The following is a 19,314-nucleotide window of genomic DNA, read 5'->3' on the forward strand; positions in this document are numbered from 1 at the left end:
CTACCTTATAACTCTCAATTGCCCCAATTGAACCTTCACGCCTCATCTTTACATAGGCCACCCTCTTCCCTTTAACAAGGGATTCCAATTCCTTATTAAACCACGGCTCCCTCACATGACCCTTTCCTCCCTGCCTGACGGGTACATACTTATCAAGGACACTCAATACTTGCTCCTTGAACAAGCTCCACATATCTTAGCCTGCTGGACACACTTTCCTCATTCCTGAAGAAGGGCTTATGCCCGAAACGTCGATTCTCCTGTTCCTTGGATGCTGCCTGACCTGCTGCGCTTTTCCAGCAACACATTTTCAGCTCTGATATTGGTACTATATCTGCTAGTGGGAGGCAGCTCAATGCATCTGCATTCACGTCTTGGCCTCCTGGACAGTACAAAAAACTTGTAATTATACACATTTAGTATTAGAGCCCATCTTCCGCCTCGGGATCCCATGGCACCAGTTTCCTCATCTCCCCTCCCCCCATCTTATCCCAGTTCCAACCTTCTAGCTCAGCACCGTCCTCATGACCTGTCCATCTTGCTTCCCACCTATCTGCTCCACCCTCCCCTCTGACCTATCACCATTACCCCAACCTCCATCCACCTATTGCACTCTCAGATACCTTCCTGCCAGCCCACCCCCTCCCATTTATCTCTCCACCCGAGGCTCCCAGCCTCATTCCTGATGAAGGACTTTTGCCCAAAATGTTGATTTTCCTCCTCCTCGAATGCTGCCTGACCTGCTGTCCGACCTGCTGTCCTTTTCCAGCACCACACTCTCGACTTCAAAATCAGTACGACTGCTGCTGCCCATTCTGCAGACTGGACTTCTTTAATGGTTCCTTTGTTGTCCAGCCTTCTAATTTCTGTCTCTGCATTTTGTCAGTAAGACAAGTGGCACTGGGTGGGCCTTGCAGAATCATGGAATTGCTTCCTGGTCAACATGCAAGGTGACCTTGGCTCCTTTGATAGTCCCTAGACCTTCCTGAAAAACTTTTGGGTATTCCTTAGGGCTTTATTCAGGCAGCCATCTTCTAATCAAAATATGTTGAACTAATCTAGGTGAATCACTCTCAATCAGTTTCATCTGGTCAAGCTTGGGAGGGAACCTTTTACTACAATCAGTGGTAACTGAACCAACCACTTCTCATAAGAGGCCGGAACCGAATTTGCGCCCTTAATCTGTAAAGGCTCTAAGTCTAACAGAGGTCTTGTGCGAACCTAAAGGGTTGGAGTCCAGAGGCGAATTTTGTTAAAGACTTACTCTGTGATGTTATGAAGCAGACCAGACACCCTCAAAGTATTTTAAGATAGTCTAGACCCTAACTTTTTCTTATTTTAAAGACAAATTTAACATGCTGTTTTCCAGATGTAATTCAATTCATCGAACTACTCAACTTTAAGCAAAACACAATTTATTTAAGCACTGTAATAAAATACCACCAAAGAAAGAGGAATTTAGAATGTCTTAATTCTGTTGGAAAAGTTAATAGAATAATATAATAGATAGAATAAATGTTTCAATCCAGTAACATTTCACAAACATACCCATTGGTAAAAAGGCAAATTCAGGGAAACAGATTTTGTCTCACATGCAATCTAGTAGCTTAGGAAGAGAACCCTCAGCTTTTGGCTGTAATTGAGAGAGGGAAAAGAAAGCTTCCAATTCTTCAAACCCACAACATCAACTGCTGAAAGCTAAAACAAAAAATCTGGTCTATGTGAGCTGCCCGCAACCATATAAGTTGTTTCTATTGTTCCAATTTTAAAAAAAAACCAAGGTCTTAAAAGTTGTTTATCCGAGTGGCTATGGTAGACTGGTCAGCACCTTTGCCTTAAAACCTCGCTTTAAAAAAAACCAAGACAGAATAACCCATTAAAGCTACAGCATCATCACAGTAAGCACTGAAATGGCTATATTGGACTCAATTCAAACCAGATGACCATTTAACCAGATAGTTATTTTGAATTGTTCTGATTTGGATGACACTAAGCAATTTGACGGTTCCAAACCACATACAGGTGGGCTTTGTAGGGTGTGCACTCTCCTGGATACAGGCCTATGAGTTCTCTTACTCTATTTAGGTCCAGTAGGTTTCATTTGCTGTCTCAAGGCCGCATACCGGCAGTAACTACAATGGTTTGCCGGCCTGGATCTTGAAGGAAATTTTAAGCATTTGGGTGAGGCTTGGCTTTGTTTTGGGGTTGTGCTGTGGGCTGACCTAGAGTCCCTCTGTTCAGGACATATCCTGAGTGAGGCTATGCAATTGCCTTCACTCAAGTGGTGTTCCCCAAGCTTGGACTGGCGAGGGTGCCCACGTTCATCGTAATTCCCTGCAACTCATGTGGTCCACTTGCCACATTTTCTAATGACAAAGTCAGTTGTGGTGTCTATTTGAAGTCTAATTGGGCTTCAATTTGTAGGGAGTTTTATATGATTACATCATTAATCCCCCATACCAATCAGTCTCTCAACATCTTAAACCAAATCGCTTGTCTCTGCCAGTCATCTTAACCTGGTCAAAAATTATGATACAGATTCCCTAGGTTCTCAAATTACAAGTAAAAATGATAGTGTCTCAGAACTAGAGGAGGCTTGGAGCCATAAAATTTCTTAACTAAATTTGTCAACACTTGAAAGATTTTAGTATCCACCTCCAGGAAAGTTAGGCTCCTAATCACCTAAAAAGCTATGCATCCGCAAGCTGGTCAGGAGAATTACTCATTACTTTTCATATGCACCAACGTCATTTGCCTGGAAACAAATAATACATTCTTTCCAAATAGTGGGCCCAATCTTTGGCAGGGTCAAACGAATCAAGCTTCCCAAATAACAGCAGGATGCCAGAAATGCTTTCCCCAACTCAAAGGCAAGTGTTGCAAGCGAGTTTCTTCAGGAATGTTCTTTACTCTTGTTGCCACTGAAATAACTCCACAAAGGTCAATATCCCATCACCAAGCCACTCTTAATTACACGTGGAAAGTCCTTGTCACTTATCCAGCTCCCTCAGAGCCAGCAGACAAATTGTCAGAATATCTAACACTCCTGTTTTGATCTGTCAGCTAGAGCTCTCCAATTGGATCAGATTAGAATTTAGAATTTATTGTCATATGTATTTTTACAAGAAAAATACAATGAAAAGTGGTCTAAGTTGCCCTTCCATGGCACCTATATTGACAGAAGCCATGGTAAAATCATAAATTATAAAATTAAGTAAATATAAGACAAAGATCATCAAAGTTCATTTAAAGGCACCAGGTCTCAAAGAAAGTGGATCCAGGATGAGAATGACACATTGGGATGAAAACCCGAAATGCAGGGATGCCACTCCATTGGGTTGAAAGCCCCTGAAGAAAAACTGCTGCTAGGAACGCCATTTTAAAAAAAGTGCTGGGCCGTCAGATCACTAGGCCGCTACCCACAGATAAAATGAAATGCCAAGATGTCGGAACACCGAGCCAAAAGCGCTCTCTGAAGATTAAGATTAACAGCTCCAGTCAGGGAACTCAATTGTTATTAGGTCCACCTGTCTTACCTTATTACAATCACTATAATGAGGATGGCAGATATCCTACCCTAAAGGACATTAGTGAGCCAGGTTTTTCTGGCAATCAACAATGGTTTCAAGCTCATCGGAATATTCTTAATTCCAGAATTTTTTTGTTGAATTCAAATTCCACCATGTGTTGTGGCAGGATTCAAACTTGAGTCTCCAAAACATGATTAAATTTCTGAATTAAGACTGCAGTGATATTACCATTCGGCCTTCACCTTCCTTCTATCGCCCTGTTTGCTGTCCTGGAATGAGGTCAACCTTAGATTGCATCTGACAGGGAGTCATCAGCACTATCAATTACTGTGTGGTCATTTTTCAAATATGATTTTTGGTCTCTATACTCACATATTTTAAAGGGTACTAATAAAAGGAACTACTGATTTGCTTGGTTTCTGGACCCTTTTGATTAATTTGTCTGTCTCAAAATCTTATTTATCAGCTTGAGATAGTTGTCAATGGTTTTTAAGACTTCTCACATTTATCAGAAATCTCATTAATTTCCTGTTCTGTATTAACATCATCTGCTGCTGTAGCTATGGAGTAATGTGTTGACCTGTTCAACTTCAGACTTGCTGTCCAATCTTGAAGCAATTCACAAGAATCCTTTTCTCCAAAGTCCCCAGTTTTATGTTTGATTTAGTCCTTCCAAATGTCTGAAACTTTTGGTCGTATAAATTTAGGATGTGTGTTTTTTTTCCTCAGCTTTTAGGCAGTTTATGTAAAATTTTTAATTTTCCTTCCGCTATTGAAAGCTTTTCTGTGCTGCTCAGCTTCACACTGACTCATCCAGATACTGCTGTCTCTCACTAAGAAATACCTTATTTGAAATTGGTATTTCTTAAAATATGCAAAACCATTACAAATTGTTTTGCTTTAAATTATTTCAATAATCCCTTCACTCCCTTACGATGGAGTATTAAGTATTTGCAATCATTTTTTATTTTGTTTGCTAGCTCGCAGTTGCTGTTTCTAATGGCATCGACCTTGGATCAGAACCACTGAGTTTTTATTTTAAGCACATGTTTGGGATCTAATTTACCCAATGCTACCTGACTAGTGTGTTGTTAAAATCAATTTTCATCCTTTTTAAGAGCTGCTCACCAGATTCACAAACTTTACATAACTCTCCGATATAAAGTCTGTGTTTACTGGATTATGATGTTCTTTACAGTTTACCAAGCTGCTTTGGTGTAGTTTGGATAATTTTGAAAGCTGATTTTGTTCTGACTCTCTCTGCTTCCACTTCACCTATATAGCAAGTTTGAAAGTCTTCAACTGTCTTTTTATAGACCTGCAGTCCTGGTGCCATTTTTTCAGATTGTCTTTAAAGTTGAATTTTCAATGTTATGGGTTCCTCCAGATTGTATGTCGTTGGTCTGGTTTTGGAGTGATGACTGAATTGTTGATACATTCTACCAACATCTGGTTTATTATGTATTAAGGTCCTATAAAAGCTCCACATGACTAGGTCTTGCAAGGCTGAAACCATGCTCATTCTCCCTCCAAGTCTCTCAGTCACATGCTAACTCCCTTCATCAATATGAGAGGTGAAATCCATCCAGGCCCAGACATTAATCTTGACATACTCAGATACCACAGGTACAACTGCCAAAAACACAGTCAGCACCTTCACATAGAAAATGTCTATTTTCTGAGACAACTGTTCGCACATATAAATAAAGACATTGGATTAAAATTCCCTGTGCACAGAAGTTGAATCTGACCTGTTTCACATGAAGTTTTCATTCAAACAGAGCATTAGTTGGAAAATTGACTGCAGAATGTTAAACAACACAATTTAATGTGCTCAATGATTTAATCCTTCCTTACTTAGTGTATTAGGGAGAAAAAAAACTTCCTTGTAAAAGAGATATTTACAGTTTTCTCTGTGAAAGTATAAATGTTAGATTCCAGAATGTAGAGTCTACTTGCCAATACTGAACCTGTTTTGTCTAATTCTCCTTTAGATTTTCCTCAGAGACCATTACCTCGACCAGTTGACTCTGCTTTGAATGCCAACACATTCCCGTACAGAACTCCAAGACCAGGACCAAAGCCCAACTTCTCTGGAGGGAACCAGCTTGCCAATCCAGACAGGTATTTTGCCAGCAGTGTTCCTACATGTGACCACTAAGAGCATATCAGAGTAAAAAGTTTTAACAAATTTGTTTTTATGATTTTGTGAAATGTAAGGTCACTGGCATTTGTCGCTTTTCCCTAATTGCATCTTGTAGGTGGTGCACACTGCTGTTACACATCACTGGTGGATATGGTGGCAATCAAGCAAGCTGCCAAATCTTGTTTGGTGCTTTCTTCATTGTTTTTGGAGCTACCCTCCAAATGGGGAGTATTCCATCACACTCCTGAATTGTACCTTGTGGGTGGTGGAAGGCTTAGGGAGTCAGGAGGTGAGCTACTCAGTGCAGAATTGCCTTCCACTATGCTGTTCTTGTAGCTTTAGTATTTACACTGTCTTGGTACAGTTTCTACTCAATGGTGATAACGCTGATAATTTAGGAATAGTATTTAGTAATGGTAATGCCATTGAATATCACAGGTGACATTTAAATTCTCTTGTTTTGAAGATGGCTGTGCCTGGTGCTTGTATGGAATCAATGTTACTTTATACTTGTCAGCCCAAGCTGGGTGTTTGTCTTGCTCCATAAAGACATGGACCGCTTTAGTGTCTGATGAGTCACATTTGTGCCCTGAACAGAGAACATTCCCACTTATAGAGTCATTGAGTCAAGCAGCAGGGAACCAGACCTTTCAGTCCAACTTGTCCATGCCAACCAGCTTTCCCAAACTTAACTAGTCCCATTTGCCTGTGTTTGGTTATCTCCCCCTATACCTTTCCTTTTCAGGACATTTGGACCTGTCCAAATGTCTTTTAAATGTTGTAATTGTACCTGCATACTTTGTCAGTTCATTTTACATATGAACTATCTTCTGTATGAAGAAGTTGCTCCTCAAGTCCCTTTTAAATCTTTCTCCCCTCCCTTAAAAAATATGCCACCTAGTTTTGAACTCCCATACCCAAGGGAAAAGACCTTTACTATTCACCTTATCTATTCCCCTCATGGATTTATAGACCTCTAAGGTCCTCAACCTCCTATGCTCCAGTGAAAGAAGTCCTAGCCTTCCCTCCAGTCCAAGTAAAATCCTGGTAAACCGTTTCTGCATTGTCTCCAATTTAATAGTACTCTTCCTATAGCAGAGTAACCAAAACTGTACATGGTGCTCCAAAAGTGGCCTCACCAATGCCCTGTACAACCACAACATGACGACCCAATTCCTATACTCAGTGGTTTCAGCAATGAAGGCAAGCATGCCAAATACCTTCTTTATCACCCTGTCAACCTGTGATACAACTTTCAAAGAACTATGTATCTGAACCCCTAGGTCTCTCCATTTGACAACAATCCCAGGGCCCTACCATTAACTGTATAAGTCATGCCCTTGTTCATCTTACCAAAATGCAACACCTCACATTTATCCAAATGAAACTGCATTTGCCACTCTTTGGCCAATTGGTCCAATTGATCAAGACCCCTTTTGATGGAGGAACAGTCATTGTTGAGCAACTGAAAACAGTTGAGCTAGGACATTACCCTGAGGAACTTCTGAAGAGAAGTCTGGGATTGAGATAAATGCAGGGCTGCAGAGACAGTGTAGGAGGGAGAGCTTCAGATTTCTCGTACATTGGGACTGTTTTTGAATGCGGTAGGACAGGGCTGCAGAGACAGTGCAGGAGGGAGAGCTTCAGATTTCTCGTACATTGGGACTGTTTTTGAATGCGGTAGGACTTGTATAGGGCAGGTGGTTGTTCTTGAACCAGAAAGGAGCCACCATACTTACATAGAACTTTGTTAGTGCTGTTGGGGAATGTTTGAACTAACTTGGCACCTTGCGGTGGGATCTAGATGCAGTGTTGAGCAGTGTAAGGTGAATGGCCAAAATTAGAAGAGATAGCAAGTAAGTCAAGAGACTGGAGAAATTCTAGGCCAGGTAAGGGAAAGGGAGTTTGGCAAGTGTTGGATGATAATTATTTTAATGCAAGGAGTCTGGCAAACAAGGCAGATCAGTCGAAAGCACAAATTAAAATATGGGATACAATATCATTGCTGTCACAGAGAGAGGGACAGAATTGGCAGCTCAATATTTCAGGATAAAGTATCTTCAGGCGAGACAGGGATGGAGGCAAAGGAGGAGGATAACTGCAATATTGATCAAGGAATCTGTTTCTGCAGTAAGGAGGGAACATCTTAGAAGGCTCCTCAAGTGAAGCTTGTATGGGCAAAATGTAAGTACCAATAAGGTACAATAACATTGCTGGGATTGTACAATAGGCCCCCAAACAGCATGAGAGAAATAGAAGAGCAGTCATGTAGGCAAATGTTTTTTAATAGGGTAATGATAGTAAGGAATTCCCCAACATTAATCATAGAAAGGTTAAGAGGGAGTAGAATTCCTAAATGCATTCAGGAGAGTTATTTAGGCAGGTATATAGAAAGCCCTACAAAAGAGATTGTGGTTCTGGACTTAATTTTAGTTAACAAAGCTGGACAAGTGGTTGAAGTATCAATGGGGGAGCACTTGCAAACAACAGTCATAATTCCATTAGATTCAAGATTGTTATGGGCAAAACAAGTATGGGTCTGAAATCAAAGTTCTCAACTGGGTGAAGGCTGACTTTATAAGAATAGATATGATTTGGTCACAGTAGACTAGATGCAGATATCTTCAAGTAAATCTGACTCAGAACAGCCGGATAGTTCAAGAAGAAAATATGGAGAGTACAGGGCCAACATATTCCTATAAAGATAAAGGGTGGGACTATCAAATCCTGTGAACCATAGATATCAAGGGTTATTGGATGAAGAGAAAACAGGAGACTCGTCGCAAATACTGAGAGCTCAAAACAGCAGAAGCCTTCAGAGTATAGAGTGTGCATGAGGGAACTTAAAAAGGAAATTAGGAGAGCTTAAAGGGGATAAAAAGGACAATGGCAGGTAAAATAAAGGAAAATCCTAAGTTGTTTTACCCTTATTTTATGTGTAAAAGGGTAACAAGGGATATATTAAGCCCCAGTAAGGACCACAATGGTATCCTGTGTATTGAGCCAGTGGATGTAGGTAGAGTTCTAAATGAATACTTTGTGTCAGTGTTCATTTGTAAGAGTTACAATACAGGTGTAAAAATCAGGGAGAAAGAAATTAGCATAGATAGAGAGGAGGTTCTGAGTGGTCTAGCAGTCTGGTAGTAGATAAGTCTCAAGGCTGAATGAAATGTATCCCAGGTTGTTGAGTGAGGCAAGGGAGGAAATAGCAGGAGTGCTTGTAAAAATGTTCAATTCCTCTGTGGCCAAAAGAGAGATGCCAGAAGACTGGAAGACAGTCAGTGTGGTTCCATTATACAAAAAGGGAAACGGGAACTCCAAAACCAGGAAACAACAGGCCAATTAGTCTAACCTTGGTGGTGGGGGAACTATTAGAAGCAATCCTGAGGGACAGAATTAATCTGTGTTTGGAGAGGTAGGGACTAAACAAGAACTATCAGTGTGATTTTAGAAATGGGAGGTCATGTCTGACCAATGTGATTTAATTTTTTTTAAAGAGATGACCAGGTGTATAGATGAGGGCAGTGCTTTTGATGTGGCCCACTTTGTCTTTGTGTCATCTGCATACTTGGCAACAATACCCTCAGTTCCTTCATCCAGATTATGAATATAGAACATGAATAATTGTGGTCCCAATATAGATCCCTCCAAAACCCCAATAGTCAACAACTTCAATCCTGAAATAGACCCCTTTATCCCTATTCTCTACCTTCTGCCAATCAGCCAATCCTCTACCCATGGTAGTACCTTGCCACAAACACCATAGACTTTTATTCGTGCAGCACCTTGTCAAAAGGCCTTCTGGAAATCCAAATAGATCACACCCACTGGCTGTCCTTGATTTAACTTGTCCATTACTTCCTCGAAGAATCCTAACAGATTTGTTGGAGATGACCTCCCCTTGGTGAAACTGTGCTTACCATGCTCTTCCAAGGACTCCATTGGAGTGTTACATTAGCCATTTTCCTCTCCTATGGAATCCTCCCTGGCTCCAGTGATTCCTATCTTCTTCAGAACTCTGGAGTGCCATCCATCCAAATGATTTATCCACCTTCTGACCTTTCAGCTTCCCCAGGACCTTCTCCTTTCTAACAGCCACTATTCTTACCTCTGCCTCTCATGAAGTTCTGGTATGGTACTGCTGTCTTCAGCCATGAAGACTGACGCAAAGTATCTATTCAGTTTCTCCGTTGCTCCTTTGTTGCCCACTTCTCGATTCTCATTTTCCAGCAGTCAAATGTCCAACTTGCTTCCCTCTTACCTTTATATGTCATCTTTTATATTAACTAGTTTACCCCCATTTTTCATGTTCAGCCCCCGTTATTGCCTTCTTAGTTGTTGTTTGCTGGTTTTTAGAGGTTTCCCACCAATCTTCACCACATTATATGCTTGTTTTTTACCTACTGCTGACTTCCCTTGTCAGCTGTGGTTGCCTCATTCTACCCTTAATATGTTTTTGTCATTTTTGCTGTGCCTCCCAAATTACCCCCAGAAACATCTGCCATTGCTGCTCCAGCATCTTTCCTGCTAGGCTTCCTTTCCAATCATACCTGCCCAGTTCTTATCTCATGTCTTTATAGCTACATTTACTCAACTGTAATGCCATTACATTTGATTCAAACTCATCCCTCTCAAATTGCAGTTTGAATTCTATCATATTATAGTCACTGACCCCTAAGCTCCCTAATCAAGTCTGCCTCATTACACATCACCAAATCCAGAACTGCCTGATTCCACCTGGGCTGTACCACAACTGTTCCTAAAATCCATTGCCCAGACATTCCACAAATTTCTTTTCTTGGGATTCACAACCAACCGGATTTTCCGAGTCCACATGCATATTGAAGTCCCCATGGTTATTATAATAATGCTTTTCTTACATTCCTTTTCTACCTCCTGATTTATTTTCTGCCCCACGTCTCTACTACTGTTATGGGGCTGATACATAATTCCCATCAGGGACTTTTCTCCTTTGCGGTTCCTCAACTCTACCACACAGATTCTACACCTTCAGACTCTATATCGTTCTTGCTTTTGATTTAGTTTAATTTCTTACTAACAAGACAAACCCATCCCTGCTGCCCAACTGCCTGTCCTCCTGATAGGCTGCATATCATTGGATATTTAATTCCCAGTCCTGATGTCCTTGCAGCCACATGTCTCTGATGCCCACAACATCATACTCACCAATTACAAACTCATTTACCTTGTTTTGTATGCTGCACGCATTGAAATATTACATCCTTAGTCCTGTGTTGATCTCCCATCCCTTCTTATAGTCGACCCTTATCTGCTGTGCCTGAAGTTAGATTCATGACCCTTTCTGTACTGTCTGTCCTATTAATTGTTCTGGTAACTTGAATAACCTTCTCCTGAGCCCTGTTCCCTTTAACTTTTTCTGTAATTTTCCATGCAACTGAACCCAGCCCTGCCACTGGCTGGTCAGATTGGCTGATTTAGTGATAATGGAATTCAATCCAGATAAATTTGAGGTGATGCACTTGGATAGTATAAACAAGGCAGGGGAATACGTGATGAATGGTAAAGTCATAGAGGTCTACAGCATGGAAACATGCCCTTCGGCCAAACTTGCCTATGCCGCCCAGTTTTCACAATTTAAACTAGTTCCATCTGGTTCATATCCCTCCATACTGATCCCATCCCTGTACCTGTCTAAATGTTTCTTAAATGACAAAATTATACTCACTTCCACCACTAACCTCTGGCAGCCTGTTCCAGACACCGTCCTCTATGTGACAAAATTGCCCCTCCAGACCTTTTTGTACCCTCTCACCTTAAACCTATGCCCTCTAGTTTTAGACTCCCCTATCATGGGGAAAAGCTGTCAGCTATATGCCTTATCTATGCCTCTCCTGATTTTACAGACATCTATAAGGTCAGCCTTCAGTCTCCTACGCTCCCAGGAATAAAGTCCCAGTCTACCCAACCTCTCCTTATGACTCAAACCATCTGACCCAGGTAGCATCCTAGTAAATTTTTTCTGCACACTTTCTAGTTTAATAATATCCTTTGATTAGTAGAGCGACCAGAACTTCACATGGTATTCCGAATGCGGCCTCACCAATGTCTTGTACAGCTGCAACAAGACATTCCCAACTCCTAAACTCAATATTCTGATAGATGAGAGCAAGCATGCTGAAAGCCTTCTTCACTATCCTGTCTATTTGCGATTCAATTTTCAAAGAGGTATGAACCTGTAACCCGGGGTTTCTTTATAACACTTCCCAGGGTCCAACTATTAACTGTGTAAGTCCTGCCTTGGTTTGCCTTATCAAAGTGCATTATCTAAATTAAACTCCATCTGCCATTCCTCAGCCTAATGGTCCAGTTGATCAAGATCTCACTGCATTCCTAGATAACTTTCTTCGCTTTCCACCATATCACTAATCCTGATGTCATCCGCAAACTTATTAATCATACCTATTAAACCTTTATCCAAATCATTTATATAAATGACAAATAATAATGGTCCCAGCACTAATCCTTGTGGCACACCACTGGTCACAGGCTCCCAAACTGAAAAACAACCTCTACCATCAAGCCAATTTTGTATCCGATTGGCTAGCTCTCCCTGGATCTAGTGAGATTTAACCTTACTCAACAACATATATGTGGCACCTTGTTAAAGGTCTTGCTAAAGTCCATGGAGATAACATCTACTGTATTGAATCCTCATTAACTCATGACACTAACAAAAGCCTGGGAAGCACCGAGGATCAAAGGGACCTTAGCATGGATGCATGTACACTTGTTCCTTATGGGTGGCACGGTGGCACTGTGGTTAGCACTGCTGCCTCACAGCGCCAGAGACCCGGGTTCAATTCCCGCCTCAGGCGACTGACTGTGTGGAGTTTGCACATTCTCCCCGTGTCTGCGTGGGTTTCCTCCGGGTGCTCCGGTTTCCTCCCACAGTCCAAAGATGTGCAGGTTAGGTGAATTGGCCATGCTAAATTGCCCGTAGTGTTAGGTAAGGGGTAGATGTAGGGGTATGGGTGGGTTGCGCTTCGGCGGGGCAGTGTGGACTTGTTGGGCTGAAGGGCCTGTTTCCACACTGTAAGTAATCTAATCTAATAGCTGAGAAGGGATATGTTATGCTGGCTAGAACTGTATAAAACATTAGTTAAGCCACAGCTAAAGTATTGCGTGAAGTTCTGGAATGCATAACAAAGGAGGGATGTGATAGCACTGGAGAGGGTGTAGAGGAAATTTATCAGGATATTGCCTGGGCTGGAGAGTTTCAGTTATGAAGAGAGATTGGACAGACTGCAATTGGATTTCCTTGGAACAGAAGAGATCGAGAGGGGGCATGATGAGGTGTTTAAAATTGTGAGAGGCACAGTGAGAAAACTGCACAGAGGCTAGTATCCTGTCACCAAGTCCCCCTTTATTTACTTGTCCATCCACACTGGCTGTGGCTGACCAGCTCAGAGGAGATTCTAAATCCCCTGTTAATTTTTGTCAGCCAGGATTTCCTGATTGACCCAGGTTAACAATCCTAATCAAGGACCTCATAGTCAGCAAATCCACCTGGTTCCAATCACTACATCACTTCCTCCCCAAGTCTGGAGATGAAGGCCTGGTCTTGTAGCTTTTCCTGCGAGACTTCGCCCCAGGTCCAATTCCTGTGACTTGGACTGAAATATGGACGGTGTGTACCAGATCGTAGCCCATCACTTGCGTCCAGACCATCTCAGTAGGGTTTCTTCCTCTTCTTCCAACGGTAACAATATCAAGGTTACATCCATCTCCAACTCTGAGGTTTCCTCGACATGAGACAGAGAGAGAGAACCTATGGTTTCTGACAGCCCTTCTGGCTGCTCTGAGGGGCCAGGTATGTTTTTTTGCTGTCCCGTTTGAAAGGTAACAGCTTTCAGGTGATCCATATGTTTGTTCAGGACTGCATCACCTACCCGAAATTTTTAAGTACCTGACGACACGTCAACCTCACATTGTACACATACAGGGCCATTCCCATGATTCTAGCACCAAACTTCATCCCCTGAATTAAACTGCCTCTCTTGCTTAGAGGAGCCACGTGGCCAGCATTGGTGTTCCTTGCTGTCGTTTCATCCACCCCCACCTTCGTAAAGGACAACTTCACCCTCTCCAACTTTGCATACAAATCCTCTGTGCAAGGAATCAGGTATCTATCCAGCTGCAAAAAGTGGTTTACCATTTGCTTAAAATTCCCACAAAGGTGAACTGAGCCATCAGGCTTCACAATGGGTATGACCGGAACAGCCCATTCCACAAACTGCACTAGTTTGATGATATCTTCGCTCTCCAGCCTCCTAATATCCACCTCTACATTTGCCCACAAGGCAAATGGCACCATACGGGCCTTGCAAAATTGTGGAATTGCTTCCTGGTCAACATTGTCAACTTGAAATCCCAAGCCCTTCCTGAAAAGCTTCTGGGTATTTCACTAGGACTTCACTGAGGCAGCCATTTTCCAATTTAAAAATGTTGAGCCAATCTTTCTCAACCATTTCCGCCCCAAAAGCTTGGCCCTGAGCCTCTCTCTACCATCAGCGGTCACAGCACCAACTGCTTCTCATAGGAGACCGAAGCTGAAGTCGTACTTTTAATTTGCAACAGTTCCCCAGTGTGTTTTCTCAGTCTGGCTGAGGTCTTGCGCAAACATAAAGGTTGGAGGCCCCAGCGAATCTTGTTAAAGACAGATTCTGCAACCACAGATACAGCTGCATCACTATCAATATTCATGAGAACTGGGTGACCATTTAATCAAACATCAGTTTTAATCGGTTCTCATTTGAATGTTGCTAAGCAATTTAATTGTTCCAACCCTCATGTAGGGGGACTTTCCAGGTTGTGAACTCACCTAGGTACTGGTCTATGAGTTTTCTTACTCACGTCAGGCCTTACAGGGCTCCGTTGCTGTCTCAAGTCCACATTCGGGCAGCAACTACAATGGCTTGCCATCTCAGATCCTGAAGAACCTTTTAGCCACTTGGCCAAGTTTAGCTTTTTTGTGGAGTTCTGCCCACTCTTGTCACTGTTTCTGGCAATTAGCACTGCTGTGGGTTGGCAGAGGGTCCATCTGCTCAGGATTTGCTCTGCGTGAGGCTCTGTGATTGCCTGCACTCAAGTGGTGTTCCCCAAGCTCAGTCAGACAGGTGAGAGTGTCCACTTCCATTGGGATGCCCTGTAGGTCCCATACTCCATTTGCCGCCTTTTCTAATGACAAAGCCAGTTCTAGTGCCTGTTTGAAATCTAGCTGGGCTTCAGCTAGTAGGCACTTCCGAATGGTCACATTACTAACCCCACATACCAAAACAGTCTCTCGGCATCTCATTCAGGGTTAATCCAAACTCACACGCCTCTGCCAGTTGTCTTAACCTCATCAAACATCCCTATACAGATTTCCCCAGTTTTCTACCAGCCAAATAAAACTGATAGCATCTCAGAAATAGAGGAGGTTTGGGGCTGTAATATTCCTTAATCAACTCTTGGAAGGTTTAGTGTCTGGTGCCTCTGGGAAACTTAAGCCCCTTAAAACCAAAAATGCTGCAGGTCTGCAAGCAGTCAGAAGGAATACTCATTGCTTTTTATCTACCCCCAATGTCATTTGCCTGGGGAAAAAATAATCACATTTGTTCCACACACTGGGCCCAGTCTTTGACAGCAGGATCAATTGAGTAAAGGTTCCTAAATAAAGGGATAATGCAAGAAATGCCTCCCCCAACTCCAAGATGACTGTTGCAAGTGAATGCTCTTCAGGCACATATTACTTTCTCCCATTGCCACTGGAATAACAGAGTTCAGTATCTCATCACCAAATTACCCTTTATTTACTTGTCCGCAGTAATTCCCATTGATTTGTTTTGCGAGAGTTCCTTGACACCACATTGGGCTAATTGCAGCCTTGATATGAAGAGCTGTTACTCTCACCTCACTTCACTTCTGGAATCCTTTCTTTCCAACTTTGAACCAAGGCTGTAATGAGGTCAGGAGCAGAGGAGCCCTGGTGGAACCCAAACCGGGCACCACTGAGCCGGGTATTGCTGGGCTGCTTGATAGTGCTATTGATGACACTTTCCATCGCTTTACTGATGATTGACAATAAACTGATAGGGCAGTAATTGGCTGCTTTCTTTGTGTACAGCCCATTCCTGGGCAATTTCCCACACTGTCAGATAGATGCCAGTGTTTTAGCTGTATTGGAGCATGTTGACTAAATGTGTGGCTAGTCCTGGAGCATAAGATTGTAGGACTAATAAAGATGTTGCCAGGGTCCATTACTTTTGCAGTCATCAACAAATCTGACCTTATGATGTCTTCAGCCATTGTCTGATATCCTGTGAAATATATAGCTGAGAACAGTCAGCTGTGTTTTTATATATATAGAATCCCTACAGTGTGGAAACAGGCCCTTTAGCCAAACGAGTCTACACTGACCCTCTGAAGAGTTACCCATCCAGACCCATTCCCCTATATTTCCGGCTGACTAATGCACCTAACCTAGGCATCCCTAAACACTATGGGCAACTTAGCATAGCCAGTTCACCTAACCTGAAAACCTTTGGATTGTGGGAGGAAACCAGTGCATCCAGATGAAACCCACGCAGATACAGGGAGAATGTGCAAATTCCACACAGACAGTCACCCGAGGCTGGAATCGAACCTGGGTACCTGGCACTGTGAGGCAGCAGTGCTAACCACTAAGCCACCGTGCCACCCTATAATGTGTGTTAGGGACTTCTGGAGGAGGCCAAGAAGGACCTTCCACTTGGCATTTCTGGCTGAAGATTGTTGTAAATGCTTCAGCCTTATCTTTTGCACTGATGTCCTGGGCTCTTCCATCATTGAGGATAGGGATATTTGTGGAGTTCCTTCTCCAGTGAGTGTTTTAATTGTCCACCATTATACATATTAGGCTGTGGCAGGCAGCATTCCTTCTAATTTTCTGTCCAGCTGCAGAGGACTCTGAAGTCTGTGCTTGGCAATGACTTCCGGAACCAGAAATTAATTTTTCTTTTATCGTTCCCAAGCTGCCAGTGCTGCTGGCTGTTTATTGCCCAATTCTAATTTCCGGTGAGTAGTTAAGAGTCAACCACATTGCTGTGGGTCTGGAATCACATGTAGGCCAGACCAGGTGAGGATGACAGATTGTTTCCCCCCAAAAAATTAGTGAACCATCTAGGTTTTGCTGACAATGGTTTTACGGTCATCATTAGACTCCTAATTCCAGATTTTTATTGAATTTAAACTCCACCATCTGCCATGCCGGATTCAAATCCAGTTCCCAGAACATTACCTCTGCCACTGGACTAGTTGTCTAGTAATAATACCATTAGGACATTGCCTCCCTGTCATCACTTGCTGACTAGCACAGTTAAGCTAATTATTTTTAAAAATCATTTTATCTTTTCAGCATTATTGTGTCCAGTCGACAATTTGTTTGTTGCTGTCTAATTAACATTCTGTTTTATTTTTCTTTCTCCATTTTATGACCAGTCTTTCACCAAGTGGCTCGCTGCCACCACGTTTTCAACAAGGTACAGATATGTTTGTCAGCTTCCATTTCATTTATTTTTGCTTAAAATCCTCATTGTCTTATCAAGAAGTTGATTCCTAGTTTAATCAGTGCAGTACTGAAGGAGGGCTGCTCAAAAATGATTCATAAAATTTTGAGATTGTGAAACACTGTACAAATGAAAACTCTTATAAATTTACGAATGCAAGGATTTAAAGGGGATTTTGATTGAAATCGAATATTCAACAATGCTAACATCGATTTCAGATAAAGTTCATTCTCGTGTGTACTATTACTGGATCAACATTTGAGGAAATAATTTAGCATCAAGTGTTTTATAGAATATCTTTAGCAAATATTTTATGAGGGGACTTTTCTTGGGGATTTAGTCATTGTAAAAACCTAGAATTAATTTAAAGCATTTCAAAACCACTCACTATGAACAAATCTCTTCTATTTTAATGATCACAGGATAGAATCATAGAAGTGGGTGGCACGGTGGTACAGTGGTTAGCACTGCTGCCTCACAGCGCCAGAGACCCAGGTTCAATTCCTGCCTTAGGCAACTGTGTGTGTGGAGTTTGCACATTCTCCTCTTTTCTGTGTGTGTTTCCTCTGGGTGCTCTGGTTTCCTCCCACAGTCCAAAGATGTGCAGGTGAGGTGAATTGGCCATGCTAAATTGCCTGTAGTGTCAGGTGAAGGGGTAAATATAGGGGAATGGGTCTGGATGGGTTGCTCTTCAGAGGGTCGGTGTGGGCTTGTTGGGCCGAAGGGCCTGTTTCCTTACTGTAAGTAATCTAATCTGATCTAAAATTTCCACTGTTTGGAAGCAGGCAATTTGACCCATAGAATCCATAGAAAATCTCCAACCTGGAAACAGGCCATTCAGCCCACCAGATCCATATCAAACCTCCGAAGTGCACCCCCCCAGTCGCAACCCCATTTTCCTATCCCTGTATTTCCGATCACTAATCCATCTAACCTGGATAAATGTGGGCACTTGAGCATGGCCATATCCATCTAACCCGTATATTTGTGGGACCAAACCAGAGCACCCAGAAGAAACCTACGCAGACACAGGGAAAATGTACAAATTCCATGCAGACAGTCACCCGAGGCTGGAATCAAACCCAGGTCCCTGACACTGTGAGGCAGCAGTGTTAACCACTGAACCGTCCTAAATGATGTTGATCCTTGCCTTGATTAAGGCAAGGCAAAAGATTGGAGCCCACTTACACAATTGGTTTAAAACAGAATGGCCACTCAAGTATAGACCTCAATTGATTTATCATTCCATTGACTCTAATCCAAGATGGAGGATGGAAAAAATTTCTGGCTGTAAGAGTGCTCCTTTTTTTGAAGTATTTTAGGTGTTGGAGGTGATTTCCTCGAATTCCAGGAGAAGCAATTACTGTTTAATATGCTGTTGCATTGTTTTGGAACTTTGGAATAAAAAGTCAAAACAACAGCAGTTTAAAAGGGAGAAGAGCAGACAAAGGAAGCACATGATGAGGTCAGTGCAAGAGAGAGCGAGAGAGAGAGAGAGAACGAGAGAGAGAGAGAACGAGAACCTGCACAGTTACCGCCTTTGCTGTTTGAATTCATGTATCGCTAGACATCGGAGTGCATCTGGGAAAATTAACAAACAGTGAAATGCACAACTAATCTTGAAGGAACTGTTGGGCGAAGTTCACAGCACAGAATCAGATAAGTTAATTGTTGTTTTAAGTCTGTCCAAGAGAAAGGCTGCAGTAGTGAGTATAGTGGATTCTTTCTTGATTATATGTTTTTGGAGATAAGTCTCTTGATTAAACCTAAAATATAAGCCATAGCTATTAATTTAACCTGGGGCAGTATTTGTAGAGGAACAAGACAGTGTTATTTTCTGGGTCTGTAGATTGTGAAGGAGCAAAAATGACCTTTGCAGTGATATGTACTTCTTGTCAGATGTGGGAGTTGAAAGAGAGTTTAAGGGTTACTGCGGATTATATCTGCCATAAATGATGTTGGACGCGAATCTTATCAGATCGAGTGGATCGGTTGGAGAGACAGATAGAAGCAATGAGGAATTTGCAACAGCAACAGTATGTGATGGATGGCAGTTACAGGAAGGGGGGAA

At 42.2% G+C, this 19,314-nt stretch overlaps 1 protein-coding gene across 2 annotated transcripts in view; it reads left to right on the forward strand.

Moving 5' to 3' along the window:
* Positions 1–19,314, forward strand: part of LOC122556775 (lymphocyte cytosolic protein 2-like) — a 159,046-nt gene that overhangs the window by 128,801 nt on the left and 10,931 nt on the right. For both annotated transcript variants that reach the window (XM_043703923.1, XM_043703925.1), the window contains exons 16-17: positions 5,525–5,654; positions 17,176–17,216. In XM_043703923.1, coding sequence (XP_043559858.1) covers positions 5,525–5,654; positions 17,176–17,216 — 171 coding nt within the window. The remainder of the gene's footprint in view (positions 1–5,524; positions 5,655–17,175; positions 17,217–19,314) is intronic.

This window comes from Chiloscyllium plagiosum, chromosome 14, assembly GCF_004010195.1.
Source record: "Chiloscyllium plagiosum isolate BGI_BamShark_2017 chromosome 14, ASM401019v2, whole genome shotgun sequence".
Lineage (NCBI taxonomy): Eukaryota > Metazoa > Chordata > Chondrichthyes > Orectolobiformes > Hemiscylliidae > Chiloscyllium > Chiloscyllium plagiosum.